Source organism: Melospiza georgiana, chromosome 14 (assembly GCF_028018845.1).
Source record: "Melospiza georgiana isolate bMelGeo1 chromosome 14, bMelGeo1.pri, whole genome shotgun sequence".
Classification (NCBI taxonomy): Eukaryota; Metazoa; Chordata; class Aves; order Passeriformes; family Passerellidae; genus Melospiza; species Melospiza georgiana.
Window position 1 is genome coordinate 12,218,066 of NC_080443.1, and position 23,508 is coordinate 12,241,573.

General features: G+C 40.5%; 1 protein-coding gene across 2 annotated transcripts in view; it reads right to left on the reverse strand.

Annotated features, from left to right (window-relative positions):
* Positions 1–226: 226 nt before the first annotated feature.
* The window catches only part of SLC12A4 (solute carrier family 12 member 4), a 47,824-nt gene continuing 24,542 nt past the window's right edge, over positions 227–23,508 (reverse strand). Inside the window, exons 4-25 of one of the 2 annotated variants that reach the window (XM_058034050.1) lie at positions 19,834–19,980; positions 19,210–19,264; positions 18,749–18,879; positions 17,837–18,078; positions 15,805–16,019; positions 14,739–14,903; positions 14,560–14,658; positions 12,927–12,984; positions 11,937–12,111; positions 11,430–11,548; positions 10,853–10,951; positions 10,408–10,527; positions 9,569–9,673; positions 8,453–8,621; positions 7,025–7,220; positions 6,170–6,339; positions 5,861–5,992; positions 5,657–5,764; positions 4,814–4,998; positions 4,078–4,092; positions 1,689–1,822; positions 227–1,382 (exon numbers count right to left, since the gene is read on the reverse strand). In XM_058034050.1, the coding sequence (XP_057890033.1) occupies positions 1,291–1,382; positions 1,689–1,822; positions 4,078–4,092; positions 4,814–4,998; positions 5,657–5,764; positions 5,861–5,992; positions 6,170–6,339; positions 7,025–7,220; positions 8,453–8,621; positions 9,569–9,673; positions 10,408–10,527; positions 10,853–10,951; positions 11,430–11,548; positions 11,937–12,111; positions 12,927–12,984; positions 14,560–14,658; positions 14,739–14,903; positions 15,805–16,019; positions 17,837–18,078; positions 18,749–18,879; positions 19,210–19,264; positions 19,834–19,980 (2,931 nt within the window). In that variant the 3' untranslated portion in view covers positions 227–1,290. The remainder of the gene's footprint in view (positions 1,383–1,688; positions 1,823–4,077; positions 4,093–4,813; positions 4,999–5,656; positions 5,765–5,860; positions 5,993–6,169; positions 6,340–7,024; positions 7,221–8,452; positions 8,622–9,568; positions 9,674–10,407; positions 10,528–10,852; positions 10,952–11,429; positions 11,549–11,936; positions 12,112–12,926; positions 12,985–14,559; positions 14,659–14,738; positions 14,904–15,804; positions 16,020–17,836; positions 18,079–18,748; positions 18,880–19,209; positions 19,265–19,833; positions 19,981–23,508) is intronic. The other variant, XM_058034051.1, reaches the window with a different exon arrangement.

A 23,508-nucleotide genomic window follows, 5' to 3' on the forward strand; every position in this document is an offset into this window, starting at 1 on the left:
TGGCTGGGGGTGCTGGCAGTGCCCCAGAGGTTTCACTCCTCACACACACACACCCAGCTGCTCTCAAGGCTGAGCTGGCAGCTCCCCCATGCAGGATTTGTGCCATCTGGGTGAGCACCCAGCCCCTTGGCCCTCACCTGCTGGGTGCAGCAGTGCCAGTGTTGGACCAGGGCAGGGCAGGGGCTCCTCCTGCACACCCCACCCCACACGCAGAACAGAGAGCAGCTTCAAAGTGTATGCAACATTTTATTGAAAAAATACGAATGTTCTGTACATAAAGTACAACTTAATGGGCTTGATAAAATCTCCAGAGACTTATTGGTTAATATAGGTCTTCTTTTCTTCTTTTCCCTCTAAGGGCATAAAGCATACAATGAAGCAGCAGGTCCCTGTACTTGTGCAAGTGCAATCCCATGGCTGTGTGTGCAGCTCAGCACCTGGCTCTACACGGGACTCCAACATGCCCAAAGTACTTTTGATGGATGGTCTGCAAGGAATTTAAAGCATGGAAGAACTGCACAGGACTGGTCCTTCAATCCACTGGTGATTCAGAATTTATTGTGAGAACTCTGTTCTCCTAAACAGTCTGCATCTGCATATCCAATATTTCTGACAAATAAATACAAAAATAAATAGGGATCTGGCCTCACAGAACCTGAAGTCTCAGAAGCAACAAAACTTTTAGCAAGCTACATACATAATTTCAACTATGTCAACATAATTTATTTAAATCTCTATCAATAAATGTATTAAAAGTATAAATTCTTACCCAATACTGAGAGTTTAGTTCTGGAAATAAACCCAGAAAAGGAAAGCTTTTTCAGTCCTCTCTTACTTCAGTGTGCTCTTAGAAAATGCTTTATAGCTGAACTTCAGCAGAAACTAGCTGCTATATAATGCACTTCTATCCCCCAAACCTAATATAAAAAGCTTTTTAAATCTTTTTACAGTAACTGGCTTTCATGTCCTAACTTTACATACAGTTACTAAAAATACTGCACATAGCAGTGCTGACTAAAAATAGGTTTAGTGTTAAAACTACATGCACAAATGCTGGGGTACCAAAGCAGAAACTGAATAATGTGGCAGCTTCACAATTTATGTTGCTAATTGGGTGGTGTAACAAATACTGCAATCCCAAAAGATATGTATGTTGCAAATGGAAAAACAATGAACAGGACTGATGAGGAGAAAGTTAGGCAAAAAAACCTTTTTTTCTTCTCTGTTTGAAACTGGAATGTCCGTAATGGCCAAGAAGGAAAATGTAGCCCAGGGGTAGAAGCTTCTAAATCAGGAGTAAATGGTGATGACTTCTCTGCCACCACCTCTCACAAGCAGTACCCTCTCCAGACCCTCAGTCAAGACTTCAAGAAACTCCATGTCTGTTTCAGTACAGTCAAGGACAAAAAGCACCAAAACCAAAATACACAGGGGTTAGACCAGGGCCAGCTCACAGCCCTCAGCTCTGGTCTCAGTGCAGGTACCCCTCTAAGGACCAAAATACTGTTGAGTTTGTGGCACATTTTCCTATAAGCAATTACCACCTTACAGCCACAAGCCAGTGCCCTCCACTCAGGGAAAGCTTTGTCACATATGCCAGGCTCAACAGCACTGGTGGCCAAATGAATTCAAGAGAACAGATTAAAGAAAAACCTTCTGTGTGGCCCAGGCCTTGTCTGAAAGGATACAGTTTTCATCTCCATCAGTATTCTTTGGAGGACCGGGCATGTTGAGGAGCACAAGTCTGGCATCATGGGATCTATTTACAATGACTTCATTGAGCTTCACTGCTGTGTGCATCCTTCGGACATTGGACTGGTTCCTGTAGGAGAAGCACATTCAGACTCACTGTTAAAAACATGCCTCTGAGCACTGAATTATTAAAAAGGTCCTTTAAAAGCATACTCAAATCTCCTAAATACCCTATTAAATGTCAACTCAACACAGTGATTTCCTTCCAAGTTTATGATCAGGATACATAAGACATTTCCCAGACCTACTCAGGTACAGCGAGTCTGCTGGTATTAAGATCTCTGGAGTCAAATCCAGTTTAGAAAGTTACACTGCTCTTCAAAAAGCATTCTTGATAAAGATGATTTAGTGTTGCATAAGAAATTAGAACACAGTTGCACGAGGGGATGTGCTCTTCAACCAGGCACAGTCGTGACTGCAGGGCCTTCCATGTGGGCAGCCCTGCCAGGAGCCCTCACCCTGGCAGCACAGGCACCTCTCCAGCCCCAGCAGCACCAAACTCTCTCAGGGGCCTGGGAACCAGCATCAAACTCTCTCAAGGGCCTGGGAGCCAGCACCAAGCTCCCACAGGGGCCTGGGAGCCAGCACCAAGCTCCCACAGGGGCCTGGGAGCCAGCACCAAGCTCCCACAGGGGCCTGGGAGCCAGCACCAAACTCTCTCAGGGGCCTGGGAGCCAGCACCAAGCTCCCACAGGGGCCTGGGAGCCAGCACCAAACTCTCTCAGGGGCCTGGGGAGCCAGCATCAAGCTCCCACAGGGGCCTGGGAGCCAGCACCAAACTCTCTCAGGAGCCTGGGAACCAGCACCACACCCTCTCAATGGCCTGGGAGCCAGCACCAAGCTCCCTCAGGGGCCTGGAATCAAGCAGGAGCCTGGCACTACCGTGCTCAGCCACACTTGCCAGGAGCACACTTCCCTCCTGGTGTTGAACAGCAGTTGGCATCTCCAGAGAAAGGCTGGGCCACTACAGACTGCAGTCACAGAATGGGGAAACACAGGATGGCAGCCCAGAGCAGGCTGGGTGTAAGGGGCTTTTCTGGAGGGTTATAGGGATGTTAAGCTCTCCTTCAGGACACTAATCAATCTCTCTGCCTGGCTGTTTACAGGAAACACTTCTACCCAGGCGTCTCTAAAACATCTATCATGCTATCAAACTTGAGTGGCCACTTAGTTCAAAAGGTAGGGGAGAAAAGGGAAATAGGTGCAGCATAATCTCACACACGTCAGCTCCATAAGAATCCAGGCTAAGAGAGGTAAAAGCATTAATTATTTGGAATATATTACCACAAAATAACATCAATTCATGCAGGAACAAAACTCAAAAGTAACCTTTGGGGATTTCAAGCCTTCTTACAGGAAATCAACTATTATTTTGGTAACATAAAAGGAATACAGAAATAAACTTGTCGAAGCTTATCTATTAGAATATATTTATACTTTTGAGGCTTTTCCACTTGAGATTTTGTCTTCATTTTATTGTAATAAAAAAAAGTATTAGTAGAAACAAGTGAAATATGCATCTCTGCTTTCATTGATTCAGCTTTGCATGATGAGTGAAACTCTTTAGTAACCATGCTGCTCTTCTGAATATTCAGATTTGCAAAAAAAAAAAATCATTTATATGCACAGAAAGAAGATGTGGTGGGAAGAACCATGTTTATTATGCTAACAGAATAATTTACCCACTGTGAATTACCTCTCTGTTAATTCATGTTCTCATTCAATTTGGATCAAGAACACCCTCTGTCTTCACCACATCAGCTTCAGAAAGCCAGGGACAACACTGAGGCCAGATTAGGTTTACAGGAAGTGAGGAAAAAGCCAGCAGCAGGAATGTAGCAGTTGTTAGCTATGTATAGTTCTGGAAAGGAAACTGAAAACTGAACGTGTGGTTTTCTCTAAGGTGGTATTTCAAACTGGCATTTCCCCACTGATCTGAAGGTGTAGGCTACAAGAAAGGGCTTGTTTAGTGCCCAGAAAGTGCCAGAACTAACATCCTAGCAGTGTTGTGCAAGGAGAGCTTCTCTAAATGAGTAATGTTTCCTCCTACTTGTGTCATACTCTGCTTAGGAAAATAGGTTCAGACTGGAATTGTTTTCTATCCTTAGTTCTCGTCAGGACAACTCCTGTAGTTTGTTACATCCTACTTATAATGATACTTAGCTTAAGTAGCTAATCCTGCTACCTTTAAAACATTGCTAAGACTGCTCAACTCTAGTGCCTTTTCTTCCATTAATACACACAGTTTTCCTGCTTTTATCTGAGAAAATTAAGTCTTTCCTCTCAACCATCTTAATGTATTTCTAATTTAAATAACAAACTTACACGATTTCCCACCCTCTGAAAGCATGGAAGAGGAAAAAGTACAGGTAGTTAACACCAAATTCAGCAGAATTTCTACAGTAGGATTCAGCCTAAAACAGATTTGAATTCTGATTTATGAGGGAAAAAAACATCTAGAACTTTGCAAAGTATGCAAAACTGAGCTCTTCATGTGAGATGTAGGAAATCAAAGAAGTCACAGGAGATTCACACAGTTTTACACAAAGCCAAAAGAGACCTTTACTTCTCACTCTTCAGTGGTAGCACCCCAGCTGTGGTTACATGCCAGTGCTCCTGCAGCAGCAACTCTCAGAGGGTTGATCACACACAGATGCTGCTTCAAGTCATTCATCACCATCTCCACAGCTTCTTCCTTTATGGGTTAAACATCCACACTATATGCTAGACAGTGAAATTATCATCTTTTCTTTTAAATTCTGATTAGATCAGTAAAATCATCAGTGTGTTTCATTAAGGGATTTGGGAGACAGTAGGGAAGTTGCCACAGGATTTAACAGTTCCAATTTAGCATTTGGCTATACCAAGTGAAATATTGAGGGATGTGTGCACATTTTATTGGTCAGAGGTTTCTGGGGACAGCTACTGCTGTCTTTTCATAGCCAGGTCTCAATGTTTATAGCACAAGTCCACACCAAGGATTAGGAAACAAAAGATAATTAAAAGCACAGCACGAGTAGAGCTTCAAGAGGCGGAAAGTGTAGACTTAGACAAGACTCACGGCTTAATGGTGATGAGATCTCTGAAGCTGCCCACAGCACTGCCCCGGTTCCGCTTCTCAGCATCACATTTCTCCTTTGTCCAGGTCATCTGGATATTCTCAGGAACAGGGTCTGCCTCATCTTCCTCATCTGAGTAGAGGCTCTCCAGACGTGCTATTGAATGTCTGTCCTTGACAAGCTGAGCCTGGAGGGCACATGAGTGACCAGGTGAATTCAGAGGCTTTATTTTATGTTCTCTGGTGCTCTTTAAATAATTAGATACAAATAATTGTATCTTCTAGCCTTCAGGAGAGTTCTGATACCAGGCATCAGCCCTAGCCAAAAGTCTTACATACCAAACTGACTTTTAACAGTTTTGATGGGTGTAAGCCAAGCAGAATTTGGACTGACATAAGCCTGTATCTATACAAGAAAAAAATGTCAGTCCAGCTCACATCATGACATGGTCAGGAGCAACAGACAAAATCAGCCCAGAAAAAAAAGTTTTTTAGTTTTGAAAACTAAAAACAAAAAGCTTAACAAACCCATGCAGAAAAGACGGATCATCTTTCATAGCTACATGACATAGACATCATAGTCACCTCCTATAAGTCCAAACTGGAAAGACATCTTCAGCAGGAAAACAGGATATGCTATAAATTGACACAAATACCGGATATAAAGAAAAAAAACAAGAACTACATGCAATTTTGGGAGACAAAAAAAGCTACACTAAAAGTATTTCCTTACATCTTTAGAGCACAGGAGTTAAATTTAAGCAGCAGCTACATAACACACTGCTAGGAAGTCACTTTTTGTCATCCCCCTCAGCAGCCCATAGAAAACAACCACAAATGACATACCTCCCTTTCCCTCTCAGTTTTTGTCAGCCTCATCTGCCTCAGCATCTGAGATCTCTGCTCCATCATAAGAGTTCTCTCATAAGTATATGCTGAGATATCACTATTGTGCTGCAGAAATAAGGACAAATATTGTGTTTGTATTCAAGTCATAACAAAACATCATCATGTGCATAATAAAGTGGAAAATGGGCTCAATTCCCTTACCATTTCTACCACTTCTACTTCTGCCTCTATTCGGAGCTGATAGAGGAAAGTAGCCAAATCTTTCTTCATCTGGATGCTGTTATCATCCATCTGAGCAACAGTAAAAATTCTCATTTTGCATTTTCTCCAAACCTGGTGAGGGAAAACCAACTCTCAGTTATTTGAACCAATAACACTTTGCTCTACAAAACAGAAACTTAGCAACACGTCCACTCTTATTTATCAATACAGGCTCTACAACTGGGCCACGTTTCTTTAAACTAAAGAATGCAGAAATAGGTGGGGGACATTCTCTGGGTAGCTGCTTACTTTGTGCTGTTTGAGAAGAAAAGGAAGCAACATCAGCATGCCTCCATCATGCACAATCCACCACACATCAATGTTGCCTTCGTTGTAACGCTCGTGGTTGCTGGGGTAGAAAGAGACATTTTTGGGAACCAGCAGAGCCAGGTGAGCTGCAGTTGTGCAGCGAACAGTACCTGCCCAGGAGGGGGAGAACACAGTCACTTCCAACTCTGCCAGAGTCATTTATGGCTAGAAAAACACTATTCACTGAGCAAGTGTCAGCAAACCATAGAAATCATCACTTTATAAATAAAGAAAAGTATGTACAGCAAGGCTTGCACAGACAGGTCAGTCCCAGTGACAAAGCCAGGATAAAGCAGACTCACAGGAACACAAGCCTTATTTCACACTGGAAAGTAAAGCAGCAAGCTTCAAAGCTAAGAATGAGGAGACAGCATCTGCTCTGTTCTAATTTGATTAAGTAACTGGACCACAGTAGAAGGAGAGAGACAGAAACAGGGAGAGTGTTATCCACTAGAGTGGGATAGGTTAGAACCACTGACAAAACAGAGATTATCTAGGAAACAAATTATAGTTTGCCACAAAACCAAAATGTCTCAAGCCCATAATTTTTTAACCATTCACTAGACATGAGCTTTAGCCGCTGGATTAATCTTTGAAGGTCTTTCTTAGGTCTTTTACCTAAAGGAAATGGTATTTCAAACAGAGCAGTGCTGTGAGAAAATACCTGCTTCTCCATCAATACTAGAAAAAAAGGTAAACTCAAAAACCAATCTTACAAAGATTCTGTTAAAATCCCATGTGTGTAATAAACATCTCTACTCACAACATCTGATCACACCAAACCTTTAAACTCACCTATAAATGTCTTCCAAGACCTTGGATCTTCACTCTGTCTCCAGCCATAAGGCCACCCCAAAACCACAGTGTTGTGCTTCATGCCACCAAGTCCACAGGACTGGATCAAGTGAGCAATTCCTTCTCTAACTTTATTGGCTACAACTACTTGACAAAATCCTTTCACCTTCTCAATTTCCATCATATTCTTGATAGTCTGAAAGACAGACAAGGAAAAAAAATCTCAGTTTTCCTTCCCAAAAGGAATTCCTTTATAGACAGAATATTTCTTTGTCATGAGATTGTAATGGAAATGCCTGGTTTACATGTCCATAGGTAAAGCATATTACAATGCAAAGTTCTGCTCATCAGATTTCCTTCATAAAACAAAAGAGAAAACATCCACTTGTTTAAAACACAGTTTCTTTCCAAACATCAGCATTTCTAACAGATTAAAAGATTTTTTGGTTCGTGGTATCATCTCTTATTCATAGTAGTAGATAGTGATATCTGTGTTACTATTTTACTTTCCATTTTCTAATACTACAACACTCACCTTTTTAAACCCAAGGCCAACTGACTTCATTTGGATTTCCAGTTTCAGATTCCCATGTAACATGCTGTATTATATTAAATTTACAAATATAAGCACCAAATCCCACACACTAGCAAGTATACCTTTTATTTGTTTAAAAACTAAACAAACTTAATCAACACATAATCCATTAATTAGCTTTCCTTTTGGAGCAATTTTCCTACAGAAAAAGCCTCTGGGGAAAAAAGTGAATACATTGAAGCTGTACAGATGTAAACAGGGCTATGACATCATGTTTACACAATGAGAAAAATTTATTAATTTATTAAAAATTTTTCAGGACCATCCTTCAATGCTTTTTGTAATAAATTCATCAATACACTGAAAAAAACACATTTGCTAAGTTTAACAGTTACTGAAATCACAGAATCACTAGGTTGGAAGACACCTTTAAGATCACCAAGTCCAACCCATGCCCTAACACCTCAACTAAACCATGGCACTGAGTGCCTCATCCAGGGATGGAGACTCCACCACCTCCCCAGGCAGACCATTCCCCTACTTTATCACTCTTTCCATAAAAAACTTTTTACTTGGAATATTCAGAAAGCTAAACAGTCCCCTTCCCTCCATTAAGCACAGAAACTGCTACAGTCATTATTTCCTATAAATGAAGGCAGTTTTATGCAGTAAGGCTGTTTACAATGGTGAGCATTGATCTGCATTCCCAAAGGCACAACTGGCAGCTGAAACATTTTTGCAAGTCCCTTCCTGAACAGCTGTAGCACTGCTGAACTTGTTCTGTGTTTCATGGATGCCTTATAAAGATGCTTTTTTCCACGTATGATTACGAAACAAAATTTTGCATTAGCTGCCCACTCACTCCTTTCTACTGCAGGATTTAGGACACTGACCTGCTCAGCAGCCTGCGCTTCTCCATAAGTTTCCAAGAAATTCCCTTGGATGACTGATCCTATGATAGTCAAACCTTTACCAGCTTTCAGCTGGGATGCAAATGTTAACAGTCTTGGGTATTTTACATGCAAATCTTCATCAAGTTTCAGAAGCACCAGCAACTGAGGCCTGGAGAAAATAAAAGACAATGTATTTTTTAACTTAAGTTTCAACAATAACACTTGTAAAAACCTGCCTCTAATCATTTATATTGTGCTTAAATTTTAACTCTGAAACATTCTTTCTGTCTCTCACACATTCAAGGGACTGTACTCAATATTTTGTTTCTCTTGGTTTAAAGTAGATGTGAAACTGTGGGAATTCAGCGGCTGCATTGTGCTGAGAGTAATAAAACCCGCTGATATACTCAGCTTGAGAGGCTTGCATTGGTGTTTAATTTACAGGCATGTTTTTCATGGCTCTTTTAAGTACTATTGGAGCACACATAGTTTTCATACTGTAGGGCTGTTCTCCCAGATCTCCCTAGATACTTGTGCCAAGAAAATATCTGTCTTCTGTCTCCAGAAACGTGGCACATGGAAAACAGAAATATTTTCATCTAAACACAGATCCCACCTGCCTGCTGTTCCTTAAGGTATTGCTACACAATCAATGAAGTCACTTTCTGTCTGAACAAGTATAAAAATATTTATAAAACTCTGTCCTTGATAGATTCATCTTGCTCTTGTTCAGAGCCCAAGGGTTGTGCAATGCCCAAGCAAGAAGAGGGTTCTTGCCCACTCTGTTTTCAACACCAAGAGGGGATGACATCAGAAGGAATAATGTTGGCCACTGCTCATTTCCTGGCCTCTACACCTCTGTACTCACAGACCTCCAGTTCCCCCAGGTTCCACTTCTGAATTCACCAATTTGGAGTCCAGTTAAAGATCCAAAGGGCACTAAAGGTCTGCCCATACAGGGTCCACACAGTGACAGGACAGCTTACTGAAAACTCAACACTTATTATAATATCCTGGGCATTTTAATTCATTCACACTCTTGTTTAGAGTCCAGTTTAATTCCTTGAGTGTAAGCAGACAACCATGGCAGCCATTTCACCAGTGCAGGGTGAGTACCTCCAGTTCTTGGTGTGTGGAGGGCCCTCCTCCAGCCTGAGCAGCGCGTATCTGGCAGCGCTGAGCGACAGGCCCCGGATGCCATCACCCCACTCCTTCTCTGCCCTGTGAAGAACAAACACTTCAGCAACACATGGCTCCAGGAGCACTCACCTGCACACTTACATCAGGCTATAGAGCTCTGAGCACCTTACAGTGGGTTTAATAACATGACATGTATGGCATCTACATTTGTAATTTGTATAATTAAATATGTCTGCAATATCACAGATCATGTAAGAAAACTGAAAATGTTTCAGTAAAATTTATATGATGAACCACCATTCTGAGCTCAATTTGTAATCAACACTACAGAGAAGGCTTCCCAAGCATATACAAACATGTGGCATTTCAACACCCTACTTAGTTAATAGGCCAAATTAAGTTAGAAAGTCACATTACAGCCTGACTCCATCCAGTGCTGATCTCCAGCAACCCAAGCAGCCAATTCAACTTTTCAAAGACTGTTCTAGACAGACAGATTGGAATATAATGGTTGGCATCAGCTGTTCTGGGCCTGAAGTAATCATCTGCAGTCAACAGCAGATAGATCCCAACCAGCTTTCTACTTCCTGCAATTCATGTTACCTCTAACACCTCTAGAAGCTTAACAACAAAGTACTTCAGGGGCTTTTGCTTAGCAGTGACATAGTAAAATAATAAAAACAAAAATTAACTGGTAAGGAAAGCCCTCCAAATCATCTCTGGGCAGTTCCTTTTCCAAATGTGAAGACTCTAGAGATAATTCATTAAAGAGATCCAGCCTCCCTCTTACCCTTTCTTATCCAGGTAATACTTACCCTTGGTACTCAATGTACTTGTAAATCATGCCTGCAATAAGCATAGCTACCAAAGCATAATACCAGGATGAAATGAACATCAGTGCCAGGCAAATGCTCATGCCTAAAAACGAGAGGGCCCTAAAATGAAAAGCAAAGGTATTAATAAGTAGTGAGGCAGAAAAGCTTAAAAAACAAGTCAAATACATTCTTGCTCCTTTTTCTTTAAACTGTCTATGCTGAACTGGAAGTGAAAGCAAAGCCTCCACTGGATGTCCCCAGTCCCATCAGTTTTAGTTAAATGTTGTTAAATGCTGTTAAAATGAAACTCTTGTGCCATGACGTATGTGAGTCTGGCTCTCCTGCACAACTGATATCCAGAGCAATAAAAGATGCTCTCTGCCCTCCTGGAGAAGGTTCCCAGGTGCAGATTGCAGGCTCAGAGAGGTGCCAGCCCTGCACTCACCAGTGGTAGTATTTAAAACGGGGCCGCCAGTTCGGGGTTCGCAGAAGTGTCTGCACTGCACATGCAAGATTAACAAAGAGGTAACACATCAAGAAAAACCTGCAAAACAAAGTGCAAAACCTTTTAGCATGCACATTTATAGATCCTGGTATATATTATGATTACATGATTGATTTCAAGTAAAAATCCCACTGCCCTGTCCCATGCCCTGTACCCCAACCCCTCTGATTTTTATTAGCCTGAACTATCAGCATAAAGTAGCTGGAACAATTTTTTAATTGGATCAAGTTAGATCTGTTCACAACATAATGCTGTAATTGTTCTGTGATGAACATGTTTTTTCAAACCAAACAAAAACATAATAAAAACTTGCTTATTCACAGAATTCTCCGGAGCAGAAACAGATTTATATGTCGAGCCTGAAGTCAGAGGATTCATAGAAATTACAGAAGTGGAACCCAGGCTCTGGGAATTTGCTTTACTGGTTTAAGATATAGTTCTGAAAGACAATCAAACTAGCAAAACTCAAGAGCATTTCTATTCCCCCCCCTGAGACAGCAACCAGGCTGTTTCTTACATTGAGAGAATTGGAGCCACCATGTCAAGTGAAGCAATAAGGATTCCCAGCTCAGCAATTAATGCTGTTAACAGAAGAGCCCATGTTGGTTCACCATTTGCTTTTCCATGACCAAAGATCTGAAAAAACAGAAACATTAAGCAAATCTTCCTGGTATTTCATAAGGTTGTAATGGGAAAAAAGAAAATTATAATCAACAGTAATTTTTTAATCAACAGTAATTCTTTTACATACTTCCTTCTCTAGAGCAAGGAGTCAAATTATTCTAATGGCTTGCCATGCTTTACAAAATTAGATATTCAACTTTTAGATAAGTTTACCCCGTAAGTCTAGTTAAAAATCCTTCAAAGTATTCTTTGCTGCCAACAAAAGCAAAAAACCCATCAAAATAAAACATACTGCCCCTCCCCTCAGCGCTGGGCAAACTGGGGAGACTAAATCTGATTTTAGGGGCACGAGGTGAGTCAGGCGAGGCAGCAGGAGCAGGCAGCCCGGGCAGGTACCCACCCAGAGGAAGGGGATGATGTTGTCCTTGGCGATGGCCTGCAGCAGCCGGGGGGCCCCAGTCAGGCTCTGCAGCCCCGCCCCACAGGTGGAGAAGAAGGAGCCGATGACGATGACCCAGGGCGAGGGCCAGGACAGCGTCCCCACCACCAGGTTCCTGTTCACCGCGTCACCGAACCTGGGCAGCAACACAACCACTCTGAGACTCTGAGACTGCTTTGGGACTCAGCTCTGGGGTTTTCAGGGCACTTTTAGCATTTCATTTAAACACTACTATTAATACTATAATATTTAATTGATTTTTTATATTTAATGTAATACATAATTAATGTTTTAATATAATATTTTAATATGTTATAGAGTATTATTAATAACACCATATAATTTTCTTAACTAGAGAACATAAAGTAACAAATAATCTCATATCTAATCAAATAAATATCTCACATCTAGGCAAATAATCAAATATCTCTGATATGCAGATTGGAAGTGTCTGCAGCTTGATTTCAACATTTCATTACACATATTCTAAAACTCTCTTATTATCATCACAACATTATTTTTTACAATTACAAAAAAACCCACAAGAATTAAGACACAGAATCAGAAATCTGAGGGTGCCATGCCAGAAAATATCAAATGGAATACAAGAAGTTTCCAAAAGCTGTGCTTACAATTTGCATACAAATATGATTTAAAAGGCACCCAGAAGTAATTTTTTTAATTAAAAATACACCTTAAATTCAGCTCGAAGAAAAGGCATTTTTTTTAGAAAAAGGAACTGAAATTTATGAACTCTCCCATTAAAGTCTCCCTTCATCTTAATGTTTCACTGCAACCTAAAAACCAAAAAAACTCAAAGTACACCAATATTAATTAAAAAGAAAAAAACAACAAGGAGAGGAGTGGGGCACACACAGAAAACAGACAAGAACACACCTACACTGTAAAAAAAAGCAAAACAAAGGAGAGCATTAAAGCAGTAACACTTACTTATCTCTCAGGACAACACCTTCTATGCAGGCTCCAAATAATAACACACAACTGAAGTCTGGAGGACACAATGTGCTAAGGAAGCAGAATTTATTTAGACATGGCAGATGACAGTATTGTGGAAAGGACAGCATGTGCCTCCATCCTGTGGCACTTGCACTCCAGCTTCTCCACAAGTACATGGTAAAGCTGGCAAGGAAATTAATGCCTCACTGCTCACATGCACCTCCTAATGTTACAGAGAAAGAATTTTCTAAGTTTCAGTTTTTAAAAAGGACAGGTTTAAATCCCATGATAAAGGAGAAAAAAATCAAATGAAGCATTTTTATACTAAAATGTCAACTTAATCTTCTGGTACTACAGAAGCTGATATTAAAATATTGCTTTTCTCTCTCCTTCTCCTGAGTCTGATATTTGAACATACAGAGAACCATTACCTTGCACATTCTTTTTTTGTATCTCTGCTGGCACTTACATCACCCATAGGTCTTTGGCTATCAGGTTTGTTTGTTTGTTATTAACTGTACTGCTTCTGCAATGGGGAGTACAAAATACCTCAGGCTTTTTGGATCTGACATTCCAGTAAAGTTTTTGACCTTCTGAATAAAGTTCACACAAATTATTAAATCTTGAATTTTACCTCTGAAATGTAACTATAAGTTACAAACTGCAATCACAGGAGAAACATTGCTCCTGAAAGTGGCAGTGTCACCCTGGTGTGGCACAAACAGGGACACATCCAGATCCAGTCACCCACTGGGTGAGGCCAGCAGAGCTGGGGGTTACGGCTGTGACCTCTTTTAATATTTATTACATGCACAGGAAATGCTGACTTCTTGGTACAGGGTCAGTTCCCAAAGTGACAGCAGGGAAATGCTGCATTCCTTAAGAGCTGGGACAAGCAAGCTGCATCCTGATTTACAGCTTGGCAAAAAAACAGGAATGAAACAGCAGAATTTCCAAGAGAGTCACCATCTCAGCCAGCTGCCCTTTGGGTGAAACTAATTCAGAAACTCTTGAATTTTTTTTTTTTCTATGTTGATAAATTGTCCTTTAGGACACCAAGAGCTAGATAAAGCTATAAGATCTTGGCTCATCTCTTCTTGAGCAGGAGAGCAGAGATGAAGACAAATCTTTCCTAAGCAAAGCTCCTGTTGTCCTAAGCCCTGGAGAGTTGAAAAAACACTTGGGAACATTGTCTAACTTCTGACTCCAGTTTATCTTGTTCTAAAATGTTCAAGAAAACCTATACTCCTTAAAGTCACTCCAAAGAAAAGGCTTTTTTTTTTAAAGAAAAAGGAACTGAAGTTTATGAACTCTCCCATTAAAACCTCCCCTCATCTTAGTGTTCCACTGCAACCTAAAAAACAAAAAAATCTCCAAGTACACCACCAGCATGAAAAGCTAGAGATCACTGTGTGGCAAAGAACAGCAATGAGAATGCAAAAGAAAAGAACCCACCACAAAAAAGGGGATGGAAAGTCACAGGATCATAATTACAGTTCTTTCAGCTCTGTTGTTTTGGGATTTTCCCCACTGGCAAATCATACTTACACAGACAATTTGGTAAACTGAAAGCAGTTCCAGAAATCAGACACAATGTCCCAGCAGTCCAGTAAATTGAAAAGGATACAGACTAGTGATGTGGTGACAATGGCAAGAATTGTTCCAACAGGGATGGACTTCTGCGCATCCTTGAGGTCCCCTGATCTGTTTGAACCAGCCATGATCCCTGAAAGCACATTTTGGTAAGATCTCAGGGCAGGAGGAAGCTCAGAGCCCCAGCAGCCCCCTGATGCCAGCAATTCTCACCAGTCACTGAAGGGAAGAAGATGCCAACGAGCACCATGAAGGACGTGGTGATATCCGAGAGCACGTACAGGTGCAGGTTGTTCTTCTGGCCTGCCACATCCACAGAGGGCTGATGTGCCCTCTCCAGTATCTCTCCTTTCTCCAAATAATTGCTCCATAAGTTGTCTTCAAGGTTATTATCAGATCACAGAAGAGAAAAGCATGTTTCAGTTCAAACCTGTTCTCATTATAATGGGTTTCCAACTGTATTTACAACTCAGAGATCAACACAGGAAAACCACAAACATGTATCAATAATCTACAGAAGTCTAAGCAACTTAAATTTTATTATTACTAAATGTAACATTCTTTTAACCTCATACCTATTTAACCCAAGGAAATACACTGAATATTTTTATGAGCCACCACACAGCACAATAGCTCAGAGAATACAAAGCAATATCAAGCAGTTTTCTAGGCAGAAATGGGTTTGTTCACCAGTCAGTGGAAGAATTACAGAATTATATGTTTGGCATTTGAAATTTCACTAACAAATGCTGAGTCTTCTTGTAAACTTAGAAACTAGACTGCTGGGTTGTGTGGAAATGGGAACCTTTGGCACTCAGCTCCTGCTCTCTGGTGTTCATTGCAATAATGAACACTTTTCAATTACACTTTATTCAGGAGTGGGCAAAGAAGGAGACATATTATTTCTATACAAATACTCTTATCTTTCAGGGCATAATCTTAACCTGTCTAAATAAGAGAGCTGGCACTATAGAGTTCTAAAAATTTTTAATAACTTATTCGTGATAGTATAAGTTAAAATTACAGCTGACTTAATGCTGAAATTATGAGATGAACAAGGGAAATTTAATCAATTTTACAGGAAACAAGTACTGTATCAGCACAAAAGTTCCATCTCCTCTTTTTAAAGGTTATAAGACTTTCTTTATTGAAGATCATTTTCTTCACTGTAATTACATTTCTTCATTCCTTTTTTCTTAACCAGCAGGGAAGAGTTTGACCCATTTCAGCTGCTCAGCATGCCTCCTCTTTGAGGGGAAAAAAAAAGTTTCTACCATACCTATTAAAATGCCACTAGCAGCTCCTGGAATTCCTGCTATCTCCGAGACATTGTTCATTAGGAAATATTCATCACAGTGCTCCGTGGTTAAGTTTGTGCTGTGGCAGAAGAGTTCCCAAAGCTTGGAGGCCACAGTCATGTTATCCTTAACTACAGTTTTGGCACAAACATCAAATTGATCTCTTGACAGAGTCCTGTTGCCCAACATGCAAATCCTGGAAGGGAAACACCAACACCAGAGTTATTGAATGTAAATGGGAAAATGAAATCCACACTTACCCATACTTATTCTTTTATATCATGTGGAAACTTCCAGTGGCTCTTCTGTGCTACATCATTTCTCACCTCCAAAATGATGGTTGTAGCACAAAAAAGACTGTATCTGTCCCTTTTAGGGCCAGAAATACAAAGTTGCTTTTTTGATTTATGGAATTGATTGATTTATGTTAAACAATAAAAGGGAACAATTAGGAGAACTTTTGGTTTTTTCATTGTTTGGCCTTGGTTTCTTTTTTTTTATTATTAAACAGAACTACTGGAGTGGAAGAATTGTGAAGAGTACTAGAATTCAAATTACTAGACATTTAGAATATCTAAAGATATTTGGAATCTCATTAGCCCAGTTTCTAAATTGCAACACTTGAATTGCAATATAGACATTTTAGATTCAGAATTAGGAACCTATATTAAAATCACAATAAGCAAAGGTTCTTTTTGTCAGCAAATACTGTCCTTAATTGCTAAAATCCTCCACTGCCTGTTGTTTCATTTAACCACAAACATCATTTGTTTCAGCACTGAAAAATTTTTAATCCATTTGTCTAAAGACAATTCCACCAAACAGTGATGTAATGTAACAGCTTCCTGCACCTAAAAGCTCATTTAGCTTTTCTTCCCACTGCCAGAAAACACCCACAGGAAAATAAAGCTTATTTAATTTTAATTTAATTAATTTCAATTCCATTGTAATTGTTTCACAGGTCCTATTTATCACTGATGACAGGAGGAAAAACAAGGGCTGTTCTTGCACAGTTTGCAGGCCTGTGAACTGTAACTTCCAAGAAGCCTTCCCCTACAAAATTAAAAATAAATACACTATCTTGTTACTTCAGGGAAAAAAAAAAGAATTACACTCCAAGAAGAAAGATAGGGAAAACATTCAATAACAATCTAAGAGATAATGAGGGGGATGTAGAGACATTGTTTTACTTTTACTGCTGTAAACCTCCACTGTTGTAAAACACTATAATCATTGGGCCTTAAACATCCAGAGGGAACACTTGAGGGCTGCAAGCACTGAGTTATGGACAAAGCATTTCAAGATGTGAATAATTATGCAGATCCAACTCCCCTATTTCCATTCCATTCATCTCTTGTCAGCAGCATCAGAAAACACAGGTTGCATTCCTGGTAGAACACATACATCCACATTACTGCTGCCCCAGCTCTGAGCTGAAGAAGTTGATTCCATGTTTAGCTGATTCCATGTTTGGCTGCCAACATGCCAAGGAGCTCCTGCTGGGTGCAGGGCAGGCTCCTCACAGACAGGGAAAGCTTTTGTGGAGCTCACACAGCCCCACATCACACTCCCAAGGGGTGCCCAGTTTCTCAGCAAGGAGCTGACCACACCACAAATTTCCAGCCACAAAAGCAGTGTGTGGTGTCTGACTGGCTGGGGCAAAGGGAGCTGCCAAACTGCTCCCTAAGAACTCACAAATAACCCAGCAACACCATCACTCCAACCCCAACAGCTGCAGGCCAAGAGACTGGATTGGCTTTGCAGGAAGCAGAGCAGTGTCAGCCTCCATCAGCCTCACCACAAGACTTCCTTCTACCAAAACAGTTTAAATTAAAGTGTAATAACATGTTCATTTTAGCCTAAGAAACTTCAGTTCCATGACCTCTGCACACTGTCATTATACACAGCTAAAAATATTGGAAGTAATTCACAAAAAAACAACGTATCAGGCAGAAGCTTTAAGTAACCAAAGGGAAAGCCCAACTTCCAGACCCATCCAGCAATGTTACTCACGGGAATTCAGGTGGATCAAAGATGGACTTGATAGCTCCAGCATAAATGGACAGGATGGATATTACTACACAGGCCAAGAAGAGGGAAGCAAATTTGTTGACATATTTCACACCTACAAACACCACCACTGCCATGAGGATGAGGAACACGGTGCCATAGACCCTCATGTTGTTCAGCATGGCACTGGATGCATCGTGGGCATCAGAGGGATGAAAAATTGCTGCTTGTGGCACAATATATGTCTGGAACAAAGAGAAAGCAAAAGTGAGCTGGAGGAACACCAGCACAGAACTCTATGTTATAACTGAGATTGTTATAACAATTAACTATTAACTTGTTATTAATTGTTTAAATAACTTCAGTATTTAAGCTCCACAGTTGGAAGATTACAGAAGTGACAGCTAAAATCAAAGGGAATACAGCCAACAGGAAAACATCTGCTTTTTTAGTAGTGACCAACTACAGTCACTGCCACTTTTTAGGGTATTTTAAGGTATTTAACAATGCATATGTAGATTGGGATTGTGTAATGTACTAGAAACGTAAATCACTTTGCATTCTTCAGCATGCTCTTCCCTGGGAATCTTTTACAGGAAAAGTCAAGAGATAACAGCCCTTTCTATGTCAGCAGTACAACTGAGCCACCTTTATCAAAGGTGAGCAGGAGTCCTGGATTAAGTCACACTTTCATCTGTTCTCTTTACCTCTGGTGCTTCCCTTTTGTCAGTCTGCAGACTCAAAGTGTGCAGCTTCCAAAGGGAAGCACCAGAGGTAAAGAACTGGACACCAAGGAACTGGAAGGGACCTTCCAGTCTCTTCCTGTTAATGTGTATGCAAATATGGGACGAGAGTACTGGGGCACTTTCTATATGTTATTTGTCTTTAGAGCAGGATTGCTCTGGTACTACTCACCAATAAAATCTCAATGGCACCAAGGATATACATGGCTCCTGCAAATGTTGTTCCCAAATAAAAACAGAGCCCTACAGCTCCACCAAACTCTGGGCCCAACGACCTAGATATCATGAAATAGGAGCCACCAGCTGTGAAATAAGAAAAGTGAGTAAAATTATAATTTATTGCTATAAATGTTTAAATATCCACAAAAAGAATACAATAGAATTATATACATTGTATCTGCTATTTTGAGGTTTAACTGAAGTATCTTTTTTGCTAGCACATGGGTAAAAAACAAATAAATTGATCTTTAGCCTGATTGATAACAAGAAGAAATATTAGATACTAATGGAGGCTTTTTATTTGGATTAAGCAAATTTCTCTAGAATAAAACCACATTAACAGCTTAGAGCAACTTAGGTTTTGGGGTTTTTTTTATCTTTTTAACACAACTGAGACTTGCTAACCACACTTACCTGGAACAACACCATTCGTGGCAATTGCACTCATTGATATGGTTGTCAACATAGTCTGGGGAAAAGAGAGAAAAGGAAGCAATTGTGTCAACAACATTTTTAAAACATAACTTATTTCTTGATAAAATAAAGCTGCCTCTGCATATACAATACAGCATTTCTATTTATTCTGCCTCTCTATCTAAAAGAAAACAAGGGCAGCAGGAATTTAATCACTGAGCTGTTGAGACTTCTGTTTGAGAGATGGCCCCTGCTTTAATCAGGTCCAGCAGTGGGTGTCTGCAGACAAAGCAAGATAAGGGAATGCAGGTGCTCCTCCATCTGCAGAGCTGTGATTCCAACCAAGGCTGGTCCAGCAAAGCAGGCAGCCCACACCTGGGGCAGGCATGGAAAACAGCTATTTGCTGAACAAACACTATCTATAAGACTGTATTTACACTACAGTTAGCCAGTGTAGAATTAACAATAAAAAAAAAAAAAAAATCCCGCATCTACAAACATGGCAAAGGTGCCTGGCTTAAATCTGACTTTTCTTCACACAAGCACCTACAATGCTGCCTCCCCAAGTTTCCCAGTAGTTTCACAGAGGTTTTGTCACATGCATTACTGTAGCTAAGTACTTACACAACAGCAGCAAAGCAATACAATCAGGAAGGACTGAAGAACTCCAGCCATTCCCACCATCCAAGTCAGCCGAAGGAAGAGAATGACCCCAAAGATATTCTGCATGCATGGCAGATACACCCCCATCAGGGTGCCCATGCTGGGTGACTGGAAAAAAAATTAAATTCATTAACTGAAATTATTCAAAGCACAGGTAACCAAAAAGGCCTTAAAGTTCACTTTTTTAGAAACCTGGGAAACCTAAGGTAGACACATTCAAACACTGTTGTGCTGGACCTCCACAAAATACAACATGACTCCAAAATCTTGAATTTCTGAACAAAATGCTGTCCCTGTCACATACTTAACTAATTAACCTCAATATTTAACACTGACTGGTAACAACAGGAGACATTTATTTGGTTTTTTGTAAACCCATAGAATTTTCACTATGAAATATGTCAAGTGCTGCAGACCCCAAGACAGATCCTTATGCTACTGCCCAGAGTTCACAAATTAGTTTCCAGGAAAACATACTTTTGTCATGTTACAACTAGAAAAGATTTGGAAGCAATCTAGAGACATGGATAATGTATTTTCTTCCATTTTATATATTTCATATAAATCTAATGGTTCTACCCTTTCTTAAGTTGAATGTCAGCATCAGAATCTGAATTGCTTTTGTCAGTGACTGAGAAAACACAAGTTACATGACTTCACAGGAACTGCAAATGACTGGCCTTCAACACAGCATCCTGCAGAAAAATCATCCAAAATAATGGCATCAAAATGCCCCTGGTGAGGACTTTATTCCAAGGAATATAAAAATGTTTGTTGCATTGGTACACCTGGCACCAGCAGCATTTCAGAGTCCCAAATATCTGTGGTTTCCTGCCAAGATATTCCATTGCTTCTGCTTTTTAAAGGTTTCCTTTTGCACTTAAAATTAAACTGAATTCTAAAACACAGAGGGAATAGAGTGCCACTTCTGAAAGGCTCATCCTTTTTCATCCCTTCTATAAATAAACATGAATTCCAAAACACATTAGATACGCAACATTTAAAGAAGCCCTTGAACCATCATTCAAATGAGAAGGATATTAAAGGGAGATGACAAAACTTGTTCAAATTTGACTCCACACAGGATTAACTAGGTGCAAAAATAAATAGCACCTTTATAGACAAATGAAGTCATGAACCCAAAGCAACAGTATGTAAGAAAAGCAATAAAATGTGTGCCAAAAACTTTACATAAGGTAATTCAAGAGTGTATCTCATTACACAAGGCAAAACTCTTAAAGAATCACATGTTTAAGATCACCAGGTCAAAAGCAACCAAGGAATTTAGTGCTTCAACTTGCAATTACATGTTACAATCCAGAATTTCCTCATCTGCACTAGAAACCTGCCCTGCCAGACATGAAACAAAACCGTGCCCAGGAACATGATCTGAACTGTTCCTCATTACAAGTGCCAGGAGCTGCTGGCTGAATTTTTTGAAGTCAGCTACGAATTCCTTGACTAAAATTGAAACAGATCAACCAGACTTTTCTCATACACACCACAGCTCAGGTGAACCTCCTGAAGGAAAGTGGCTGACAGAATCATGTGCTGAGAATGTGCAGGGGGGTTACCCTATGAGACCTGCAAGCACAGGGCCAGAGCTGTTCCTCAGCTGTTCCAGTGCCACAGTACCAAAACAAATTAATTCCCTAAACCATCACCTGCCATTTTATACAAATTACCATCCTAAATATCTAACCTGATCAGCTTTGCCAGGACTGTGTGTGAGAACAAAAGGAATTGTCTCATAGTAACAGAAATGACACTTGTTACATAAGTGTCCTGATCAGGGCAAGGTAAGGATTTTTTACTGAGTTATTCCAGTGCTATAATTGAGGAGGATATTCATGGAGTGTTATTTACAGTGTACTTGTTTCCTCAAGGAAGGGAAGGTGTAGATACTTATGATTCCAACACTTTCATCTAATTTCCACCATGTCTTTAACCCCATGAATATAAACTCAGAAAGGACTAAACAGACATTGCCCAGCACAGGGGATTCCCACTGTCACATTAATGCACACTCTGCCTCTCAGGGACACATTCCAGATTGATGATGATAAAATTATCTGTCTATTCATACATCAGTCCCTCCCTCACAACATCTCTGAGCCCTTCAAGTGAATTTATCAGATATGTGGCTATCTCAAGATAAAGGAGTTAAAGAGTTTGTCAAAACTGGCATCTGGGAAAAGAAGCCCATCCTGTTGTTCCTACACAGGAGACGTAAATGAACGATGGTTTTTGTGTTTTCTATGTGACAGTCCTCCACACACTAGGAAAGCAGCTGAGATTTCAGCCTGCCCTTACACACCTCCCAGCACCTGCTTCCTTTGCACAAGGATCCACTTCAGCTCAGCTCCTTCCCACCTTCTGCCCTGTGTGGTCCCTGCAGCTTTGCTCCACTGTTCCATTATCGCCTCCCCCACCCTCCCAAATGGCCTCTCAAGCCTATCAAGTTACAAGCTCACTTTGACCACAGAGGAAGAGAAATTGTGCATTAGTTGTACACTTGAGACCACTGCAGAGCAGAGCAGCCTAGGAAATGCCCAAGTGTCTGCTCAAGCAAGTATTACTGAGTGTATCTCAGGCCTAAGAGCTTAGTCTGGATTATCTTACCCTGTGGAAAAAAAAAACCTACTCATAAGAAAGAATGATTTACAAATATTGCTTGAAGCAGCTTGTTCATAGAACTATTTAACACCAGTAATCTGCAGCGACTTGATCCTTTTTTTCATCACTAAGTGATGCTAAACCAGTGCTGAAGTTTCAACAGAATGTGACCTTAAACAAGGGTTATGTTCAGCCTCACCAGCAACCACATGAAAAAATGTAACACCCCATGCTGCAGAAAGGAAATGAAAGAAAGACAATTTGAAGAACACCATTTTAGGACAACCCAGAAGGGACAGAAAAATCTCGAAAACAGTCTCAATTTCACTGATGTAGATCATGTTTCTGCTTACTCTCATCAGCTGCAGACACATAATTTATGTAAATATTGATCTGAGTCTGAAGGACACTATTTCCATTGTGCCAGTGTGATGGGTTATTAAAGCACTTGGCTGCAGGGCTGAGGGACATTGATCAGCAATGACAGTTCTCATGGTGCTCTCTAGCATGAGGACAGACAGCAGCACTGCCTTGAAATTAACTGCCTTGTTAAAGATACAGGAACAAAAACAGTTTGGCTAATTTTTTCCATCATGAGAAGGGGATATTTCTATAGCACAAGTGCTTTATTGCAATACTGTGTTTAGAAAAGAAAAAGCAACCCAATTCCCACCTTATTACATTGGAGTTGTGTCAATTTTACCTGATGTGTGCCTAAGAGGGAATGCTACTACCAAAAGTAGTTAGTGGGGTTGCTGAAACAAGATAAATGTTCATATCAAGATGTCTTGCACTGAAATGAGTTTGAAAGGGTGTGATTTGGCAGGCAGGACTGTGCTAGGTCCCAAAAGGTCCTCACTGAGAAACCTGTCTTACCTGCTCAGAGAATTACAGTCACTTACTGAAAGGATTGCTTTCCTCAGTTCATTTTTAAATATCAGATCTAGAGCCTGCTCACCTGCCTTGCTCCAGCTCTTGCCTATGAGATGCCAATCCCAGCAAGTGACAGGCAGGTCACTG